The 20,086-nt window shown below is 46.3% G+C and overlaps 1 protein-coding gene across 1 annotated transcript in view; it reads left to right on the top strand.

Annotated features, from left to right (window-relative positions):
* IPO11 (importin 11) overlaps positions 1 to 20,086 on the top strand; it is a 643,145-nt gene that overhangs the window by 212,414 nt on the left and 410,645 nt on the right. Inside the window, exons 13-16 of the mRNA XM_075326256.1 lie at positions 6,283 to 6,373; positions 7,006 to 7,053; positions 13,255 to 13,360; positions 15,367 to 15,493. Coding sequence (XP_075182371.1) covers positions 6,283 to 6,373; positions 7,006 to 7,053; positions 13,255 to 13,360; positions 15,367 to 15,493 — 372 coding nt within the window. The remainder of the gene's footprint in view (positions 1 to 6,282; positions 6,374 to 7,005; positions 7,054 to 13,254; positions 13,361 to 15,366; positions 15,494 to 20,086) is intronic.

Here is a 20,086-nt window from a genome sequence, read left to right as displayed (position 1 = left end):
CCTTGCCGACCCTTCTGTCCTTTCTACAGTCCGGTCTGCAGCTGGGACTGTCCCTCAACTCTCTCAAGGGACAAGTCTCGGCTCTGTCAGTGCTGTTCCAGCGGCGTATCGCCCGGCTGGTCCGCACCTTCTTGCAGGGCGCGTCTCACATCATTCCGCCTTACCGGCGGCCTTTGGATCCCTGGGACCTCAATTTGGTTCTCACGGTTTTGCAGAAACCCCCCTTTGAGCCTCTTAGGGAGGTTTCCTTGTTTCGTCTTTCACAGAAAGTGGTCTTTCTAGTGGCCATAACTTCTCTCAGGAGAGTCTCTGATTTGGCTGCGCTCTCTTCGGAGTCACCTTTTTTGTTTTTTTCATCAAGACAAGGTGGTTCTCCGTCCGACTCCGGACTTTCTTCCTAAGGTGGTCTCTCCTTTCCACCTTAACCAGGACATTACCCTACCTTCCTTTTGTCCGGCTCCTGTTCATCGCTTTGAAAAAGCGTTGCATACTCTGGATCTGGTGCGTGCTCTCTATGTGTCTCGCACCGCTGCTCTTAGGCGGTGCACCTCTCTTTTTGTGCTAACCACAGGTCGGCGTAAGGGCCTCTCTGCTTCTAAGCCGACCTTATCCCGTTGGATTAGGTCGACCATTTCGGATGCCTACCAGTGTTCTCAGGTGCCTCCCCCGCCGGGGATCAAGGCACACTCGACCAGAGCTGTCGGTGCCTCTTGGGCTTTCAGGCACTAGGCTGCGGCTCAGCAAGTCTGTCAGGCTGCCACTTGGACTAGCCTGCATACCTTTTCAAAGCACTACCAAGTGCATGCTCATGCTTCGGCAGATGCGAGCTTGGGCAGACGCATCCTTCAGGCGGCTGTCGCCCATTTGTGAAGTTAGGCTCCGCCTACTTCTTAGTTTTTCTGTTTATTCCCACCCATATATAATATAAAAAAGCAAAAAGGAAAATATCATTACTTACAGCAAGATGGAATTGCAGCTGTATATTGCTCAGGCCAAAAGACTACTGCTACTCCAGCAGGATACAGCTAAACCCCCACTAGGTGGAGGCAACACAGGTGCAGGTGGAGCCATTCACACTCACTTCCAAATATGGAGGAGGTGATGGCTGGATGGTAAAACTGCACACTGGTGGCTTGCATAGAGCACTGTTCACACTAGCAGACGCACAGTCACAAACCCGCAGCCTATTAGGTGACGCCCATACTATTAGATCAGGCGGGCTGCCAAGCCATACCCCCACTGCGCGCTACGTAGGGACAGAAACTCTGATAGCAAGGCCTAACAACAAGGGGCCTGGCTGTATCCTGTACAAAAAAGGTTTTGAGGTTTTTTGTTAGCGTTATGGCCATAAGACGTAAGCCCACAACCCTCGTCACGGGAACCTCATGCTTGTAGGTCCCTACACTATATATAATATAAAAAAGCAAAAAGGAAAATATCATTACTTACAGCAAGATGGAATTGCAGCTGTATATTGCTCAGGCCAAAAGACTACTGCTACTCCAGCAGGATACAGCTAAACCCCCACTAGGTGGAGGCAACACAGGTGCAGGTGGAGCCATTCACACTCACTTCCAAATATGGAGGAGGTGATGGCTGGATGGTAAAACTGCACACTGGTGGCTTGCATAGAGCACTGTTCACACTAGCAGACGCACAGTCACAAACCCGCAGCCTATTAGGTGACGCCCATACTATTAGATCAGGCGGGCTGCCAAGCCGTACCCCCACTGCGCGCTACGTAGGGACAGAAACTCTGATAGCAAGGCCTAACAACAAGGGGCCTGGCTGTATCCTGTACAAAAAAGGTTTTGAGGTTTTTTGTTAGCGTTATGGCCATAAGACGTAAGCCCACAACCCTCGTCACGGGAACCTCATGCTTGTAGGTCCCTACACTATATATAATATAAAAAAGCAAAAAGGAAAATATCATTACTTACAGCAAGATGGAATTGCAGCTGTATATTGCTCAGGCCAAAAGACTACTGCTACTCCAGCAGGATACAGCTAAACCCCCACTAGGTGGAGGCAACACAGGTGCAGGTGGAGCCATTCACACTCACTTCCAAATATGGAGGAGGTGATGGCTGGATGGTAAAACTGCACACTGGTGGCTTGCATAGAGCACTGTTCACACTAGCAGACGCACAGTCACAAACCCGCAGCCTATTAGGTGACGCCCATACTATTAGATCAGGCGGGCTGCCAAGCCGTACCCCCACTGCGCGCTACGTAGGGACAGAAACTCTGATAGCAAGGCCTAACAACAAGGGGCCTGGCTGTATCCTGTACAAAAAAGGTTTTGAGGTTTTTTGTTAGCGTTATGGCCATAAGACGTAAGCCCACAACCCTCGTCACGGGAACCTCATGCTTGTAGGTCCCTACACTATATATAATATAAAAAAGCAAAAAGGAAAATATCATTACTTACAGCAAGATGGAATTGCAGCTGTATATTGCTCAGGCCAAAAGACTACTGCTACTCCAGCAGGATACAGCTAAACCCCCACTAGGTGGAGGCAACACAGGTGCAGGTGGAGCCATTCACACTCACTTCCAAATATGGAGGAGGTGATGGCTGGATGGTAAAACTGCACACTGGTGGCTTGGGTTGTGGGCTTACGTCTTATGGCCATAACGCTAACAAAAAACCTCAAAACCTTTTTTGTACAGGATACAGCCAGGCCCCTTGTTGTTAGGCCTTGCTATCAGAGTTTCTGTCCCTACGTAGCGCGCAGTGGGGGTACGGCTTGGCAGCCCGCCTGATCTAATAGTATGGGCGTCACCTAATAGGCTGCGGGTTTGTGACTGTGCGTCTGCTAGTGTGAACAGTGCTCTATGCAAGCCACCAGTGTGCAGTTTTACCATCCAGCCATCACCTCCTCCATATTTGGAAGTGAGTGTGAATGGCTCCACCTGCACCTGTGTTGCCTCCACCTAGTGGGGGTTTAGCTGTATCCTGCTGGAGTAGCAGTAGTCTTTTGGCCTGAGCAATATACAGCTGCAATTCCATCTTGCTGTAAGTAATGATATTTTCCTTTTTGCTTTTTTATATTATATATAGTGTAGGGACCTACAAGCATGAGGTTCCCGTGACGAGGGTTGTGGGCTTACGTCTTATGGCCATAACGCTAACAAAAAACCTCAAAACCTTTTTTGTACAGGATACAGCCAGGCCCCTTGTTGTTAGGCCTTGCTATCAGAGTTTCTGTCCCTACGTAGCGCGCAGTGGGGGTACGGCTTGGCAGCCCGCCTGATCTAATAGTATGGGCGTCACCTAATAGGCTGCGGGTTTGTGACTGTGCGTCTGCTAGTGTGAACAGTGCTCTATGCAAGCCACCAGTGTGCAGTTTTACCATCCAGCCATCACCTCCTCCATATTTGGAAGTGAGTGTGAATGGCTCCACCTGCACCTGTGTTGCCTCCACCTAGTGGGGGTTTAGCTGTATCCTGCTGGAGTAGCAGTAGTCTTTTGGCCTGAGCAATATACAGCTGCAATTCCATCTTGCTGTAAGTAATGATATTTTCCTTTTTGCTTTTTTATATTATATATAGTGTAGGGACCTACAAGCATGAGGTTCCCGTGACGAGGGTTGTGGGCTTACGTCTTATGGCCATAACGCTAACAAAAAACCTCAAAACCTTTTTTGTACAGGATACAGCCAGGCCCCTTGTTGTTAGGCCTTGCTATCAGAGTTTCTGTCCCTACGTAGCGCGCAGTGGGGGTACGGCTTGGCAGCCCGCCTGATCTAATAGTATGGGCGTCACCTAATAGGCTGCGGGTTTGTGACTGTGCGTCTGCTAGTGTGAACAGTGCTCTATGCAAGCCACCAGTGTGCAGTTTTACCATCCAGCCATCACCTCCTCCATATTTGGAAGTGAGTGTGAATGGCTCCACCTGCACCTGTGTTGCCTCCACCTAGTGGGGGTTTAGCTGTATCCTGCTGGAGTAGCAGTAGTCTTTTGGCCTGAGCAATATACAGCTGCAATTCCATCTTGCTGTAAGTAATGATATTTTCCTTTTTGCTTTTTTATATTATATATAGTGTAGGGACCTACAAGCATGAGGTTCCCGTGACGAGGGTTGTGGGCTTACGTCTTATGGCCATAACGCTAACAAAAAACCTCAAAACCTTTTTTGTACAGGATACAGCCAGGCCCCTTGTTGTTAGGCCTTGCTATCAGAGTTTCTGTCCCTACGTAGCGCGCAGTGGGGGTACGGCTTGGCAGCCCGCCTGATCTAATAGTATGGGCGTCACCTAATAGGCTGCGGGTTTGTGACTGTGCGTCTGCTAGTGTGAACAGTGCTCTATGCAAGCCACCAGTGTGCAGTTTTACCATCCAGCCATCACCTCCTCCATATTTGGAAGTGAGTGTGAATGGCTCCACCTGCACCTGTGTTGCCTCCACCTAGTGGGGGTTTAGCTGTATCCTGCTGGAGTAGCAGTAGTCTTTTGGCCTGAGCAATATACAGCTGCAATTCCATCTTGCTGTAAGTAATGATATTTTCCTTTTTGCTTTTTTATATTATATATAGTGTAGGGACCTACAAGCATGAGGTTCCCGTGACGAGGGTTGTGGGCTTACGTCTTATGGCCATAACGCTAACAAAAAACCTCAAAACCTTTTTTGTACAGGATACAGCCAGGCCCCTTGTTGTTAGGCCTTGCTATCAGAGTTTCTGTCCCTACGTAGCGCGCAGTGGGGGTACGGCTTGGCAGCCCGCCTGATCTAATAGTATGGGCGTCACCTAATAGGCTGCGGGTTTGTGACTGTGCGTCTGCTAGTGTGAACAGTGCTCTATGCAAGCCACCAGTGTGCAGTTTTACCATCCAGCCATCACCTCCTCCATATTTGGAAGTGAGTGTGAATGGCTCCACCTGCACCTGTTTGCCTCCACCTAGTGGGGGTTTAGCTGTATCCTGCTGGAGTAGCAGTAGTCTTTTGGCCTGAGCAATATACAGCTGCAATTCCATCTTGCTGTAAGTAATGATATTATTCCCACCCATGGACTGCTTTGAGACGTCCCATTGTCTGGGTCTCCCATAGAAACGATAAAGAAAAAGAGAATTTTGTTTACTTTCCGTAAATTCTTTTTCTTATAGTTCCGTATTGGGAGACCCAGCACCCTCCCTGTTGCCTGTTGGCAATTTCTTGTTCCGCATGTTATCATCGGCTGTTGTCGTGGACATAGTCTCCGGTTGTTCCGGTTCTTGCTCTGTTTTTACTTGTGGGTGGCTATTCTCCTTCAGCTTTTGCACTAAACTGGCTAGATCTGGTTCTCCAGGGGGTGTATAAGCTCAGAGGGAGGAGCTACACTTTTGAGTGTAGTACTTTGTGTGTCCTCCGGAGGCAGAAGCTATACACCCATTGTCTGGGTCTCCCAATACGGAACTATAAGAAAAAGAATTTACGGTAAGTAAACAAAATTCTCTTTTTTCCAAACACCATGCCTACAGTACTCTTTAATTGACTAGTTCATCTTCCTTTAGAAGCTGCTTTCAACTGCTGCTCTAGCAAGGATCCTCACACTATTTACAAATACCTTCCATCTATGAGTTTCACTGCTTCCTCCCCATGCTAAGAAAACACAACATTTGTAAATGATGTTTGAGTACAGAATCTTCTTAAGCAGCAGTTCAAAACAGCTTTCAAAGGAATATGAGCTAATCCGCTCTCACAACACTCTCAGCATGGAAGAGAAAAGGAAGCGAAATAAGATATTAAAATACATTACAAAAATGCATAACTTTGCAATGCACAGATGATTAATCATAATAATAAAAAAATGTTTATCTACTCTTTAAATTGTTCTCTGATACTCTGTTTTACTTATTTTTCAAGCACCATGCCTACAGTGCTTTTTTAATAGACTACTTCATATTGATTTAGAAGCTGCTTTCAACTGCTGCTCCAACAAGGATCCTCACACTGAAACTCACACACCCTCTTTGAGCTTCCGTTCCTCCTTCCTATGCTAAGAAACAAAAACATTTGTAAATAATGATTGAGAACAGATTTTCTTGAGCAGCGGTTGAAAAGAGCTTTTAAAGGAATATGAAACTAATCAGCTAAAACAGCAATCTCAGCATGGAAGCGTGAAGGAAGCAAAATAAGATATTGAAGTATGTTAAAAAAATGCATAACTTTGCAATGCAAGCGGGATAAAAAATAATATAATAATAATAAAAAAAAAATGTTTATCTACTCTTTAAATTGTGGAGATTGAGTATTAACATTTGTGAACGTTTTGTGTTTATTTTTTTTCTATTTTTCTATCAGCTTTGTTCAGAAGTGCTCTTCATTGACATTTTCCATGAGTACAGCCAGACTCTCACCCCCGTGCTCTTAGAAATGGTTCACACCCTTCAAGGTAAGTGGTTTTTTTTTTTATAGATATGATATGAAGTGGTTAGGGTGTGCTGCTATTGTATCCGTCAGTCATCTTGACCTTATCCCAGAAATTGGAAGAAAGCTGTGGAGTACCAGTAACTTAGAGAAGTTTTTCTTTAGTTTTATATGATATGATATTTGGTTTTGTTACTACAATAAGATCTAAGTGAGAGGGAAATAATAATAAAAAAAAATAATGAGAAAAAAATATATTTTTAAGGTTTTAAAAAAATGGGTGAAACTTAAGATGGCGAAAAATATAAGTGAGTAGTTGGCTGGAGACTTTATTCGGTCTCACAATACAAAAATGCATGCTTAGTAAGTGGAACTTGCATGTATAAAGGGCCTGCGTATTTATTGATGAGGCAGGGGGAACAGCTGCCAAATTTAGAGGCTGTTACCATCTCTGGGACGTAGGTTTCTGCAGCAGGACCTTACCCTTGTCAGTATAACCCAGGGGAGAGCCTATTGTTCTCTCTACCAGATGTGTGCATAACTAGTGCAGACGTACAAATGATCGATGGTTTTCTTGTGTTTTTATCATTTATGTACCCTATATAGGACAGTCTTGTATTCTGCAGTTTGTTGCTAATCATTCACATTTTTCTCCAGGTCCCACACCTTTGGAAGACCCAAATGCAATACTAATTAAAGAAACTGGTAGGTAACATGAACTAGTAACCTTGTAACGTTTTATAGAACTGCTGATAATCAAAATTCATCTACGCGGCTAAATATGGCTGTAAGTGTTTCCTTGCAGCGCCACCAACTGGGGAACTAAGCATAACACATTGCCCATGAAAATCAGTGCGCTCTCTGCGCAATGTAGGACGGGACAAGTCCTCCAGAGCGAGCAACACTCTTTATAACCAGAGATGTGCGGACCCATTAAAGGTCGGGTTTGACGGGTTCAGCCAGAGTTTAGATAACGTTTGATTTTGGACCCGGACTTGACCTGAACCCCAATGGAAGTTGCTAATTGGGTAGTTCAGCTCTCTGCCCACATACATCACTTCTGGGGGTGGGAGGGGCTTTTTCATACATTTTTTTAATTTGGGACACACTACATCCCATAACGCTGATTTTACCTCCAGTGTGAGCCATTTAGGCTCGGCAAGTGGCTCACACTGGGCCAAGCACTGAGCGTACCTGAGCCCAGCGATGCTCAAGCGAGTGCTCTGCATACATAAAGCACCCAACCTCCAAGCTTGGACACTGATTTTTTTTGTAAAGTCCATCTTCGGTATGACACCGAACTTTACTGTTCCAGTCCGCTCATCTCTATCTATAACTGCTGTTCTTTTTGGCTAAGATCCTGCACACACAACCCCTGTCTTAATTCCACTAGAATTGCCTAATAGGATGTATGGTGTGGAATTTAGGCTCTAGGATGTACACTTACCTATGTGTGTTATGACAACCGTGCAATCATCAGCAGAACTAGCCAGATTGCACATGGATATTTATTTTTCCTAATTGTGGCATCAGAGGAGCTTGACAGATGGAGGTGGCTCCCTCTGTCAGCCCATCAATGCCGTATGATGTGATTGCAGGATACTAATTGGTTTCTAATTAGTGTCTCCAATAGGCATGAGCCTTCTAGGCCATGTAAAGAAAATAAATTGCTAAAAAGAAAAAATCCCACTTGCCCCAAAAATAAAAAAAAGTTTTTTGTTGATTATTTTTGTGACACTAGTACACATGAAAAAGAAGAACTAGGTATTGCTGAATTTACAACAATTTGTAGAATAGTAAAACAGAGTTTTATGTACCTTGAAATAGCAATAATTCAATACCAATAGGTATCAGAATAGAACTCTTACATGTATGATTTCTGTAGGTATAGCAACATGTGACAATTAAAACTTAACCTTTAATTGGGTTGTATAAAATAGATGAGTACAAACAGTGATCCGTACACCAATTTAAAATCTGAAAATGGTGAGGCCAATCAAAGATAAATAGATTATGGCGCCATCACTTTCACTCAAGTTGGTGAATGGTATATTCACCCATATGATATAACACAGGAGAGAAGGAGGGTGGAGTGCCTTATATAGAAATATCTCATCCAATATCAGTAGCTGGACAGGTACTGGGTGTATATAACCTACAATAGTTCTAATAGAGATGAAGAATTTGTATCAAACAACCCAGAGTTATTATCAACCAGCAGTGATGATATTAGGCGCATAAATAAATAGCTGCCTAGCTATACAATCACAAATGTGAATTAATACACAGAGGGACACTTCATTAAACATATATAGTGTGAATTACAATATCCAAGAGATGGTAAATCTTAAATGGATACAATATATTAAATAGTACCTCTGTCTATCAATAAACAATAAATATTAAAGTGCAGTGTTGAAGACACGAATAAATGGATAGATCTCACCCAATTCTTGTATCCCGTTAGAGGGTCAAAATTCTCCTGTGTTGCTGAAATCCATGTACCAGTGCGACGGGAGTAGTGGCTTGGTCATTGACCCTGTCAGGGATTGAACTGACCCTTTTCCACAATAAACTCCCGCCCTGACAAGGGCAGTCCACAGCTGGCCCTGTTGTGGCTAGCCCTAATATCCAGACCAGATGCCTCCCGACGCGTTTCACATCATCTGCTCATCAGGGGAGACATATGGCACCTGAAAGTGGCGGTGATGGCTCAATGCAGAGCTCAACCCTGTGTGGCCTGGTATCAATGAGGGTGTACGATATAGTGGGGCTATAGAAAGGGCCTTCATCCCACCCCCCATTAGGCGACCCACCTCTACAAATTATGCAGACAATGCGGCGGTATGAGTGAAAACCCGGATGATACAGAGTTACACCAGGATTGATATATATAGGAGCGATCTAATAGAGAGTAGCTCAATCATAGTGTATATATATGCATCACGTTAATCCAATATATATAGAGCGTTCTTACCGGATAGTTTGGTAGAACGTATGTTACCCCTCAAAAATCCATCAGTGGAGGGATGTATTTCCTGGTTGCATGATCATGTGGATAATCACATGGTCAGTGATGATTGGGGGCGTGTCGAGAAGAGGGGAGATGTATGTCACGTCATAAGACGTTGCGCATGCGTCATCCATTGGTGACCGACCCGTGGAACGCAGGGTTTCCTGGTTCACCGGTCACATGAGAGGACGCGTGACTGATGACAAACACAAAGGGAGTGTCAGACTTATAAATCTAATAGTTAACTTCACAACACGCCGAGTATATGTCACAGGGTCGTGACCAGCTAGAGGACATACAGAGCTATAGCGCTGAATGAACACGCAATCCATGACGAGCAGGAGAGGCGTGTGCAGAGTTACTCATACAGCACACGTCACAGTATCGTCATCACAGGGGAGAACTTCTTCGTCATCACATATAGATGAAAACATGTGGGAAGGCACCAGTTCATCCGGGTTTTCCCTCATACCGCCGCATTATCTGCATAATTTGTAGAGGCGGGTCGCCTAATGGGGGGTGGGATGAAGGCCCTTTTTATAGCCCCATTATATCGTACATCCTCATTGATACCAGGCCACACAGGGTTGAGCTCTGCATTGAGCCATCACCGCCACTTTCAGGTGCCATATGTCTCCCCTGATGAGCAGATGATGTGAAACGCGTCGGGAGGTACTTGGTCTGGATATTAGGGCTAGCCACAACAGGGCCAGCTGTGGACTGCCCTTGTCAGGGCGGGAGTTTATTGTGGAAAAGGGTCAGTTCAATCCCTGACAGGGTCAATGACCAAGCCACTACTCCCGTCGCACTGGTACATGGATTTCAGCAACACAGGAGAATTTTGACCCTCTAACGGGATACAAGAATTGGGTGAGATCTATCCATTTATTCGTGTCTTCAACACTGCACTTTAATATTTATTGTTTATTGATAGACAGAGGTACTATTTAATATATTATATCCATTTAAGATTTACCATCTCTTGGATATTGTAATTCACACTATATATGTTTAATGAAGTGTCCCTCTGTGTATTAATTCACATGTGTGATTGTATAGCTAGGCAGCTATTTATTTATGCGCCTAATATCATCACTGCTGGTTGATAATAACTCTGGGTTGTTTGATACAAATTCTTCATCTCTATTAGAACTATTGTAGGTTATATACACCCAGTACCTGTCCAGCTACTGATATTGGATGAGATATTTCTATATAAGGCACTCCACCCTCCTTCTCTCCTGTGTTATATCATATGGGTGAATATACCGTTCACCAACTTGAGTGAAAGTGATGGCGCCATAATCTATTTATCTTTGATTGGCCTCACCATTTTCAGATTTTAAATTGGTGTACGGATCACTGTTTGTACTCATCTATTTTATACAACCCAATTAAAGGTTAAGTTTTAATTGTCACATGTTGCTATACCTACAGAGTTTTATGTACCCCAAAATAATAATAAAAACTATCATTTGTTTTGGAAAAACAGCCAACATAAAGAGTTATGATTCTTTGAATGTGTTAATGAAAATCAAAAATACCCTACTGTATATAATAGATTGCAGATTTATTATTAAAGGATTATTCCCAACTGGGGAACTTATCACCTGTCCTCAACATGGGTGTTAAAGGGAACCTGTCACCAGATTTGGCAACTATAAGCTGCGGCCCCCACCAGTGAGCTCTTATATACAGCATTCCAGAATACTGTATATAAGAGCCCAGGCCACTCTATATGACGTAAAAACACTTTTATAATACTCCCCTGGGGGGGTGGTCCGGTCCAATGGGTGCCGCTGCTCTCTGGTCCGGCACCTCCTCTCTGCGGCGATCTCCATTCTCCTTCTACCCAGCCCAGTATGGATGAAGCATTCCACGTCATGGACACGAGCCAGCATTGAGGTCCTGTGCAGGCGCACTTTGATCTGTCCTGCTCGGGGCAGATCAAAGTATTGTAGTGTGCATGTGCAGGGGGTCTTCAACCTTTTCTCGCGTCTGCGCATTACTGTACGTTGATCTGCCCTCAGCAGGGCAGATCAAAGTGTGCATGCGCAGGACCGCAGTGCCGGCCTGGGCTGGATAGAAGGAGGACGGAGATCACAGCAGAGAGGAGGCGCTGGACCGGAGAGGAGTGAGTATTATAAAAGTGTTTTCTACATTCTACAGCGTGGCCTGGGCTCTTATACACAGCATTCTGGAATTCTGTATATAAGAGCTCAGTGCTGGTGGTCGCAGTTTATAGTCACCATATCTGGCGATAGGTTCCCTTTAACTTGGTAACTAATGGGTATCTGACCGCAGGGACACAATAGATCCTGGGAATGGGGCTCTGAGTTACACATTTTAGAATGAACCTTTCCTTGTCTGCAGCGCTCTTCTGTGTACAGCGCTCCTCTGTGTACAGCGCTCCCTAGTGTACAGCACTCTGTGTACAGCACTCTGTGTACAGCACTCTGTGTACAGCGGTCCTCCGTGTACAGTGCTCCTCCGTGTACAGTGCTCCTCTGTGTTCCGTGTACAGCGCTCCTTTGTGTTCCGTGTACAGCGCTCCTCTGTGTACAGCGCTCCTCTGTGTACAGTGCCCCTCCGTGTACAGCCCTCCTCCGTATACAGTGCTCCTCCGTGTACAGTGCTCCTCTGTGTTCCGTGTACAGCCCTCCTCCGTGTACAGCCCTCCTCCGTGTACAGCGCTCCTCCGTGTACAGCGCTCCTCCGTGTACAGCGCTTTTCTGTGTTCCGTTTACAGCGCTCCTTTGTGTACAGCGCTCCTTTGTGTACAGCGCTCCTTTGTGTACAGCGCTCCTTCGTGTACAGCGCTCCTTCATGTACAGCGCTCCTTCGTGTTCCGTTTACAGCCCTCCTCCGTATACAGTGCTCCTCCGTGTACAGCACTCCTCCGTGTACAGTGCTCCTCCGTGTTCCGTGTACAGCCCTCCTCCGTGTACAGCGCTCCTCCGTGTACAGCGCTTTTCTGTGTTCCGTTTACAGCCCTCCTCCGTATACAGTGCTCCTCCGTGTACAGCGCTCCTCCGTGTACAGCGCTCCTCCGTGTTCCGTGTACAGCGCTCCTCCGTGTACAGCGCTTTTCTGTGTTCCGTGTACAGCGCTCCTTCGTGTACAGCGCTCCTTCGTGTACAGCGCTCCTCCGTGTACAGCGCTCCTTCATGTACAGCGCTCCTCCGTGTACAGCGCTCCTCCGTGCACAGCGCTCCTTCATGTACAGCTCTCCTTCGTGTACAGTGCTCCTCCGTGTACAGCGCTCCTTCATGTACAGCGCTCCTCCGTGTACAGCGCTCCTCCGTGTACAGCGCTCCTCCGTGTACAGCGCTCCTTCATGTACAGCTCTCCTTCGTGTACAGTGCTCCTCCGTGTACAGCGCTCCTTCATGTACAGCGCTTCTCCGTGTACAGCGCTCCTTCATGTACAGCTCTCCTTCGTGTACAGCGCTCCTCCGTGTACAGCGCTCCTTCATGTACAGCGCTCCTCCGTGTACAGCGCTCCTCCGTGTACAGCGCTCCTTCATGTACAGCTCTCCTTCGTGTACAGTGCTCCTCCGTGTACAGCGCTCCTCCGTGTACAGTGCTCCTCCGTGTACAGCGCTCCTTCATGTACAGCGCTCCTCCGTGTACAGCGCTCCTCCGTGTACAGCGCTCCTTCATGTACAGCTCTCCTTCGTGTACAGTGCTCCTCCGTGTACAGCGCTCGATTCTAAAGTTGCATCTCACAGCCAACTCTGCATCATTAGTGGTCCCATTAGTCAGACATTCAACAAGTTGTCACCCTTGTAACTTTCAGAATTTTTTAGGCCTTTTCTTGCAGAATGTCACACTATTTTTTTTATCTTTTGTTCTGTAAGTACCAACAAATTCCCTTTCATTCGTCTTCCCCAGTTTACAATGCTGTAGGACTGGCCGCATATGAATTATTCGATAGTGTGGACTTCGATGAATGGTTTAAAAGTCAGTTGCTAGGAGAACTGCAAATTACCCACGATAGGTAAGAATGTTTCATCCATCTCCCATGTGAAATTGCTTTTATTATTTTTTGTGTCGGCTATATGATTTATATTACATAAGTAACTCGCTTTATGGCACCGCTGTGGCAGTACGAGGAAATGTTGCACGTCTCTCATGATGTATATACACTGTAACACACTTCGCTTACAAAGTTCTGTGGTTTCAGGTTTAGCTCCTTCATATTGGGGATATTTACATATCTTCACACCCTAGAACATTTCCTGGTTTCAATTTGTGATCTGTATATACAGTGTGTCCACCCATATCCTGTCCACCGCCATATACTGCCAATGCCAACAAGATAGAGAAAAAAAGTGAATTACAAAGTTGTAGGGCATCATCAATTCAATACGAATCGACACCTTGCATACAGAAATGCTGTGATATGAAACCCATGATCCCCCCCAAAAAAACATTGAATGCTGGTCACGCATATGGCGCTCATTTAATTTTGATGCTCAAAGTGGTCACCGTCAGCTGCAATGCACATCTGGACTCTGCACAGCATGCTGTATCTTGCTGCACGTTGTGCAATATGGTAGGTGACACGTTTGCACAAGCATCTGTGATACGTCGTCGTAGGTCCTGCAATGTTGGTGGAGGGGTTGCATACACCTGCTGTTTGATGTGACCTCACAGAAAGAAGTCCAATGGGGTCAGGTCGGGTGAGCGTGGAGGCCACTCCACACAGCCACCATACCCAATGACTTGTAGGAAGGTCTCCATGAGGTATCGCTTCACGTCCGCAGCCTTGTGAGTTTTATACATTCTAATCATAGCATTTCTGTATGCAAGGTGTCGATTCGTATTGAATTGATGATGCCCTACAATTTGTAATTCACTTTTTTCTCTATCTTGTTCCGTTTTCGAGATAAAAATGCTAACTCCGTTGTTTTCCACCAGGTGGCGCTATATGTGGTTTCATTGCATAGCGCATGGCTACTTTACTATACCTAGACACCACTTCTATGCCTTTAGCTGCTGCTGTTCTCAAGTTGATGGTGGTGGACAGGATATGGGTGGACACACTGTGTATATACTGTATATCCTACAGCCAGATCAGATCTCATATTTTGCACTAACGAGGGGAAATCACCCCGAAACACCGTGTCTGCAAATTTAGGTTCTGATCTGGCATAAATGCTAAGACATATGACAAGGCTCGTTAAAGAGTCAATTTTGACTTTTCGGATTCGTCTACTTCCTCCCTAAAGAGACAATTTACATATATTAGTGCAATTTCATTATCTAAAACCACTAAATTTCAATTTGCAGTCTTCACTCATTTTCAGATCACTTGATTTGAAGGTTGTTTGTAGCTTGATCCAAGTTTCAGATTTTTCTCATGTGGGAGTGTTTCTCGCGGAAATACATGCTGGATGTGAGATCTGTGTGTATGCAGACTGCCGGTTGCTGCTGCCCTTACATGTCTGTAGCTATCAGCACAGTCACAGGACTGCACTTATTTCCTCTGCATGTGTCCTTTGCCCTCCCCGAGACTGTAGATACTTTCTCTTTTTTTTTTACTTCAGGTATGTGTACAACAGCTTTGTAGTGCTATTTCTAACATGAGGAGGGCGAGCTGTCAGGATGGATTTCTATCTTTTTTTTTTTTTGCAGACTATTTTTAAAGTTGCTTTTAGGAAGCAAATGGACAATATAAACAAAAATGTGTTCCAATGCTTACCTAGCCTTTAATGTTGCACTTGTTCTGCTGTTCGCTTTCCCCGGTGTAACTCTGCTGAAATATTCCAAATTTACATAGTTCCCCCCAAAAAAAATATCCTGTTGAAAGTCTCGAAAGTTGTACAGGCCAGTCATTGTCACGAAATTGGTCCTTTAAATTAAATTTAATGAAAATTAAAATATTGCCCTTTTCACACTGGACATCAGATCACACACAATAGGCTGACACTCTTTTTTTTTTTTTTTTTTTTTTGTTCGACATGTTGACTATTTTGTTTGATTTTTTTTTTTTCCCTAAAGGTATAAGTTGTTGCGGCGGAGAGTAATCTGGTTGATCGGACAATGGGTTTCTGTAAAATTCAAAGCCGATATGAGACCGCCATTGTATCAAGCCATTCTCAATTTGCTACAAGACCAGGACTTGGTGGTAAGTGAGCGAAGTGCTCCACTCTGTCCATGCTTCATTAATTTACAGGCGATGAGTTAATAATTAAAGGGGTGGTTCACTTCTCTGCAATAGTGGCCACATCTCTGTAAAACTGATAGGGAAGGCTTTTTCTAAATATCTTGTTCAGCCAATTCTGCCTGTGAGCGGCGCTTTTGCGGTCCAATTAGCCCCACGAAGTGACCCCCGGGCTCCGAGACCTCAAATCCGCTGATGTCACGTCAACTTCCAGTTGACCCAACACCACCGAGGCCGGCCCCAGTCTTCCTGAGTGACTGATGTTTCACCGCTCGTCACAGCCCAGCATTGCTACTGTTTGCGGCTCTCTGCAGTGAAGGAGAGCGTGCGCGACATGCTGGGCTGTGGCGAGCGGTGAAACTCCGCCCACTGCCCAGTGACTCACGGAGACTGGGGCCGGCTGCGGATATGTCAGGTCAACTGGAAGTTGACGTGACACCACCGGATTCCAGAGGTCACTGTGCCCGGGGGTCACTTCATGGGGAGGAGTGGACCGCAATAGCGCCGCTCACAGGCAGAAAAGCCTTCCCTATCAGTTTTACAAAGAGGTGGCCACTATTTCAGAGCAGTGACCCACCCCTTTAAGTTGAAATAATTTGATAATTATAAATTGCAAAAAGAAATTGTAGAACACTTGTCTAAAATGTATTTGTATTTGACCAAAAAGTTATAAAGGATCAGATTTACCGCCCGTCTAGAAGTGAACGATCCTCCTGTAGCCTTACTTTTTTTTCCAGCTTTGTATTTTCAAGGATACTGTTAGTAAGTATATATCATTTGCAAAATTAATGTGAGATGAGCTTTTAATGGGAGCCGGCTCATTAGCGAGTGAGGCAGTCAAGCCTTTACATCCGCTGAAAATAGATATCAGATGTCAAAGACTTCATCAGCGAAGTAATTGGCGGTGAAATGGGAGGAACCAGAAGCTGGAAGGAAAGCAGATCCGTGCTTAATGAGCGCCAGGACTCGTCATTAGCCGCCAATATGGACATAAAACGCGTGCCCTGACACCACTGGCAATGAAATCTTTTCATGCTTTGCGCAAGGGCTCTTCAAATCACAAATCAATATCCTCCCATGTCTTTACAATGTCAAGGAATTGAGATGATCTGCTTTATTTCTCGGTTCCTTTATCTGGTATATGAATATTTGTACCCATCAATCGTTCAGTTGAGATCGATCTGTTTTTATATTTTTTTAAGTACTGTCAGTATTACTATTACTTTTTAAGTTACAGTGATTCACCATGAGTCCAGAGGAGTTGTACGCCAGCCTCTTGAGCAGGGGCGGACACTCCATTGTTGCAAAAGGTTCAGCTCCTGACATGGCTGTGGAGTTGGTAAGCCAAATCTGCGACTCCGACTCCTCAATTTCCCTTGCTCCGACTCCCACATATATTGCTTATATTTAAGTGAAAAATTTATTGTAGTACAATGTGAACATCAGACATTTTTATTGATACAATAATCAAGATATTTAGATAAAACATAATATATTTATTGGAATACAACTTTAGAACACAAAAAACTGTAATAAATTGTAAATATGTGGCTTCTCCCTATCCTGTGCCGATAAAAGCTGACAGATCTTTTCCTATACACACATGGGATTCAGCCAGTCAGAAGCTGCTAAGGATGTTTTTTTTTTAACTTGTTATTCCAAACACACAGAACCTGAAAAGTGAAGGCCATTATGCCAGAAGTCTGGCGTAAAAAGCTTATGAAAAGTTCCAAGATTTTGATGCAACACGAGGCTGTGGTAAACTTTTGTGACTGTTGGTGTTCTCATGCCATTTTCGCCCTGCTCCGACAAAGCGGGTGCAGCTGTGGTGGCAACATCCACTCGTGAAATTCATGAGGAGCGGCAGTGTTTCTTACAGCACATATCCTCGAAGGTATTACGATTTGTCGAGAAGCACACACCATTTGTCAAATGCTCCTTGTTTATAAGAAGGCATGTACTTCTTGAAGAGGTTGGCCACTACTTTTACATTGATGGCCTATTCTTAGGATATATCATCATTGTCTGACAGGTTGGGGTTCAACACCTGGCACCGCTTCTGATCAGCTATCTTTGGTGCAGGCGTCGGCAGCAGGTGGTTGGAAATACTTAGTTTCTCTGACGCATCATTGGGGGACACAGGATCATGGGTGTTATGCTGCCTATCCATAGGAGGACACTAAGTAGATGCAAAAGCATAGCTCCTCCTCTGCAGTATACACCCCCTGGCCAGGCCAGGCAACCTCAGTTTTAGCTTAGTGTCTGTAGGAGACACTTCCTTTCAAGGTTTGTTATTTTTTGAGGGTGACGGTTTCCTTTTGGGACCGATCTCCCACTACCATCAACGGGCGGGAACATGGAGTGTCGCCTCCACGTACCCCCTCCTGCGACGCTGGATCCTGGGCTGGACAACAGGTTCCACAGACACCGATTTTGCAAAGCCCAGGGTAGAGGCCTGTGCCCCTATAGCCCAATTCCTCAGCCCCTCTTTGCATTCTCTGAGTTGAATATGGCACCAATTCCTCAGCCCCTCTTTGCAGGCTCTGAGATGAATAAGGCACCGGTGTGACCGGACACAGCAAGCTGGCTCTGCTATTTTCACTGCCTGGACGGAAGCAGTGTTTAAGGTGAGATCCCCCCTGACTTGTTTCCCAGACAAAGGGAGAAATGACGGTGTGAGAAAGTCCCTTGCTGAGTGCAAGGAGGAGAGCCCCAAGGATACACAGTGTTAACTTTTCTCTAGCTTGCTGGCTGGAGAAGGGGGAAGTCCCTCGCTGTTTGCAGAAAGTCCTGCACAGATAATTTCCCGATGGCAGGGGGAGGGCACAGAGCTCAGGGACTCACGCTGTTTATTTGCTCTGTTTTATTTGCTCTAGCAGAAAAGCCGGCTGATAACTACCAGTGACAAGCTGTGTGCTGACTGGAGGGAGAGGGAGGAAAACTATCAGAAGCTCCCTTCCCGCCGTTTTTTACTACCCACAGCAGGGGGGGCACACTGACTTCTTCTTCGTGCTCTTTTAGCGCTAAGCCACGCCCCCACGGCGCGATAAGCCCCACCCCCCAGGAAAGCGTGCGAAGATCTCCATAGAGCTTACTCCTTCCTGAGGATAGGGCCATCGGCTGATTCTGGTGAGGTGCTTGCTTCACTTGTAGCTCTGCTGACCATTGCTCCCCCTCCTGGCATACTCCTATTAGGAACATGCAGAATTCTAAGGGCACTAAGAGTGCTAAGGCCCACATAGTCTATTATTCAGCCTGCACTGCCTGCCACGCTGAGCTACCACGTAAACACACCTCTTCTCTCTGTGAGTCCTGTGCCCCTATAGCCCCCCAAGACCCCCCTGCCACCACCGCCGCAACCGTCAGCCCAGAGCCTAGGGCTCCCAGCCCACCAGAATCGGCACAGTTTCTGTCCCAATCCATGGAAAAACTGTCACAGAACCTGGTGCTGGCTATGCAATGTCGTCCTCCACACCCTTCTGGGTCCCTGGACGGAACGCAGCCTGAGGATACCCCTATGGAGGATCCTTCTGAGGTAATCCGGGCACATGCTTCACCGGCTGCAGCGATCAGGAAAAGAGCACACGGCCTGGTGTCTCCAGCGGGCTCTCCCTCGGGAGCACACAGGGCAGGCTCTCCCACACGCTCCACGGCTTCTGAAGAGCTGGAGGAGGGAGAATGCTGTTTATACCAAGAGGATTCCTTGGTTTCAGCCTCCCCAGATGATCAAACTGCAATAGACTCCTTATTGCAGCAATCAACCAAACTCTGCATGTGGAGGATCCCCCATCCACTACCACTGACCATGCGGTCTCCTTTAAGAGGGCAAGGAAACCCCAAAAGGTTTTCGCTGATCACCCAGAGTTTCAGGATATCCGCACAAAGCAAAGGGAGAAGCCTGACAGGCGCTTCGGTAACCGAAAACTCATGGAGTCCCGGTATCCTTTTGCCTCACCTGCCCCTAAGGGCTGGGCCAATCCGCCCTCGGTCGACCCCCCCGGTCTCCCGCCTTACCACAAAGACGCCCCTGTCTTTACCCGATGGTTCCTCCATCAAGGACCCGACAGACAGACAGGTGGAGCACCTCGCCCGCTCTGCTTTTGAGGCTGCGGGTTCCTCCCTCTCGCCCTCCTTTGCCTCTGTGTGGGTCGCAAAGGCAATCTCCGTCTGGGCAGAATCCCTTAACACTTCGCTTGAGGAATCCTAGTTCACTCATACCTTCACAGAGGTAACAGCTCAAATTGCCGCTGCGGCAGAGTACCTCATGCAGGCCTCCATGGACGTTGCTACCTGCGCAGCGTTTGCCGCCTCAAATACCATAGCCATCCATAGAGCTCTGTGGCTCCGACAATGGCAAGCGGACTCTGGCTCCAAGAAGTCTCTCACGGGCCTTCCCTTTTTCCCGACCGATTGTTTGGCGAACGTCTGGACAAGCTCATTTCTGACGTCACGGGAGGAAAGAGTACCTCCCTCCCCCCAGCTGAAGTCCAGGACGTCCTTCACCAGACGTCCACAGTCCTCGTTCCGCTCCTTTCGGAACTCATTTGGTTGGTCGAC

Source organism: Anomaloglossus baeobatrachus, chromosome 1, assembly GCF_048569485.1.
Source record: "Anomaloglossus baeobatrachus isolate aAnoBae1 chromosome 1, aAnoBae1.hap1, whole genome shotgun sequence".
NCBI lineage: Eukaryota > Metazoa > Chordata > Amphibia > Anura > Aromobatidae > Anomaloglossus > Anomaloglossus baeobatrachus.
The sequence above is the reverse complement of the archived record's forward strand: the minus strand, read 5'-3'. Positions and strand labels throughout refer to the sequence as shown.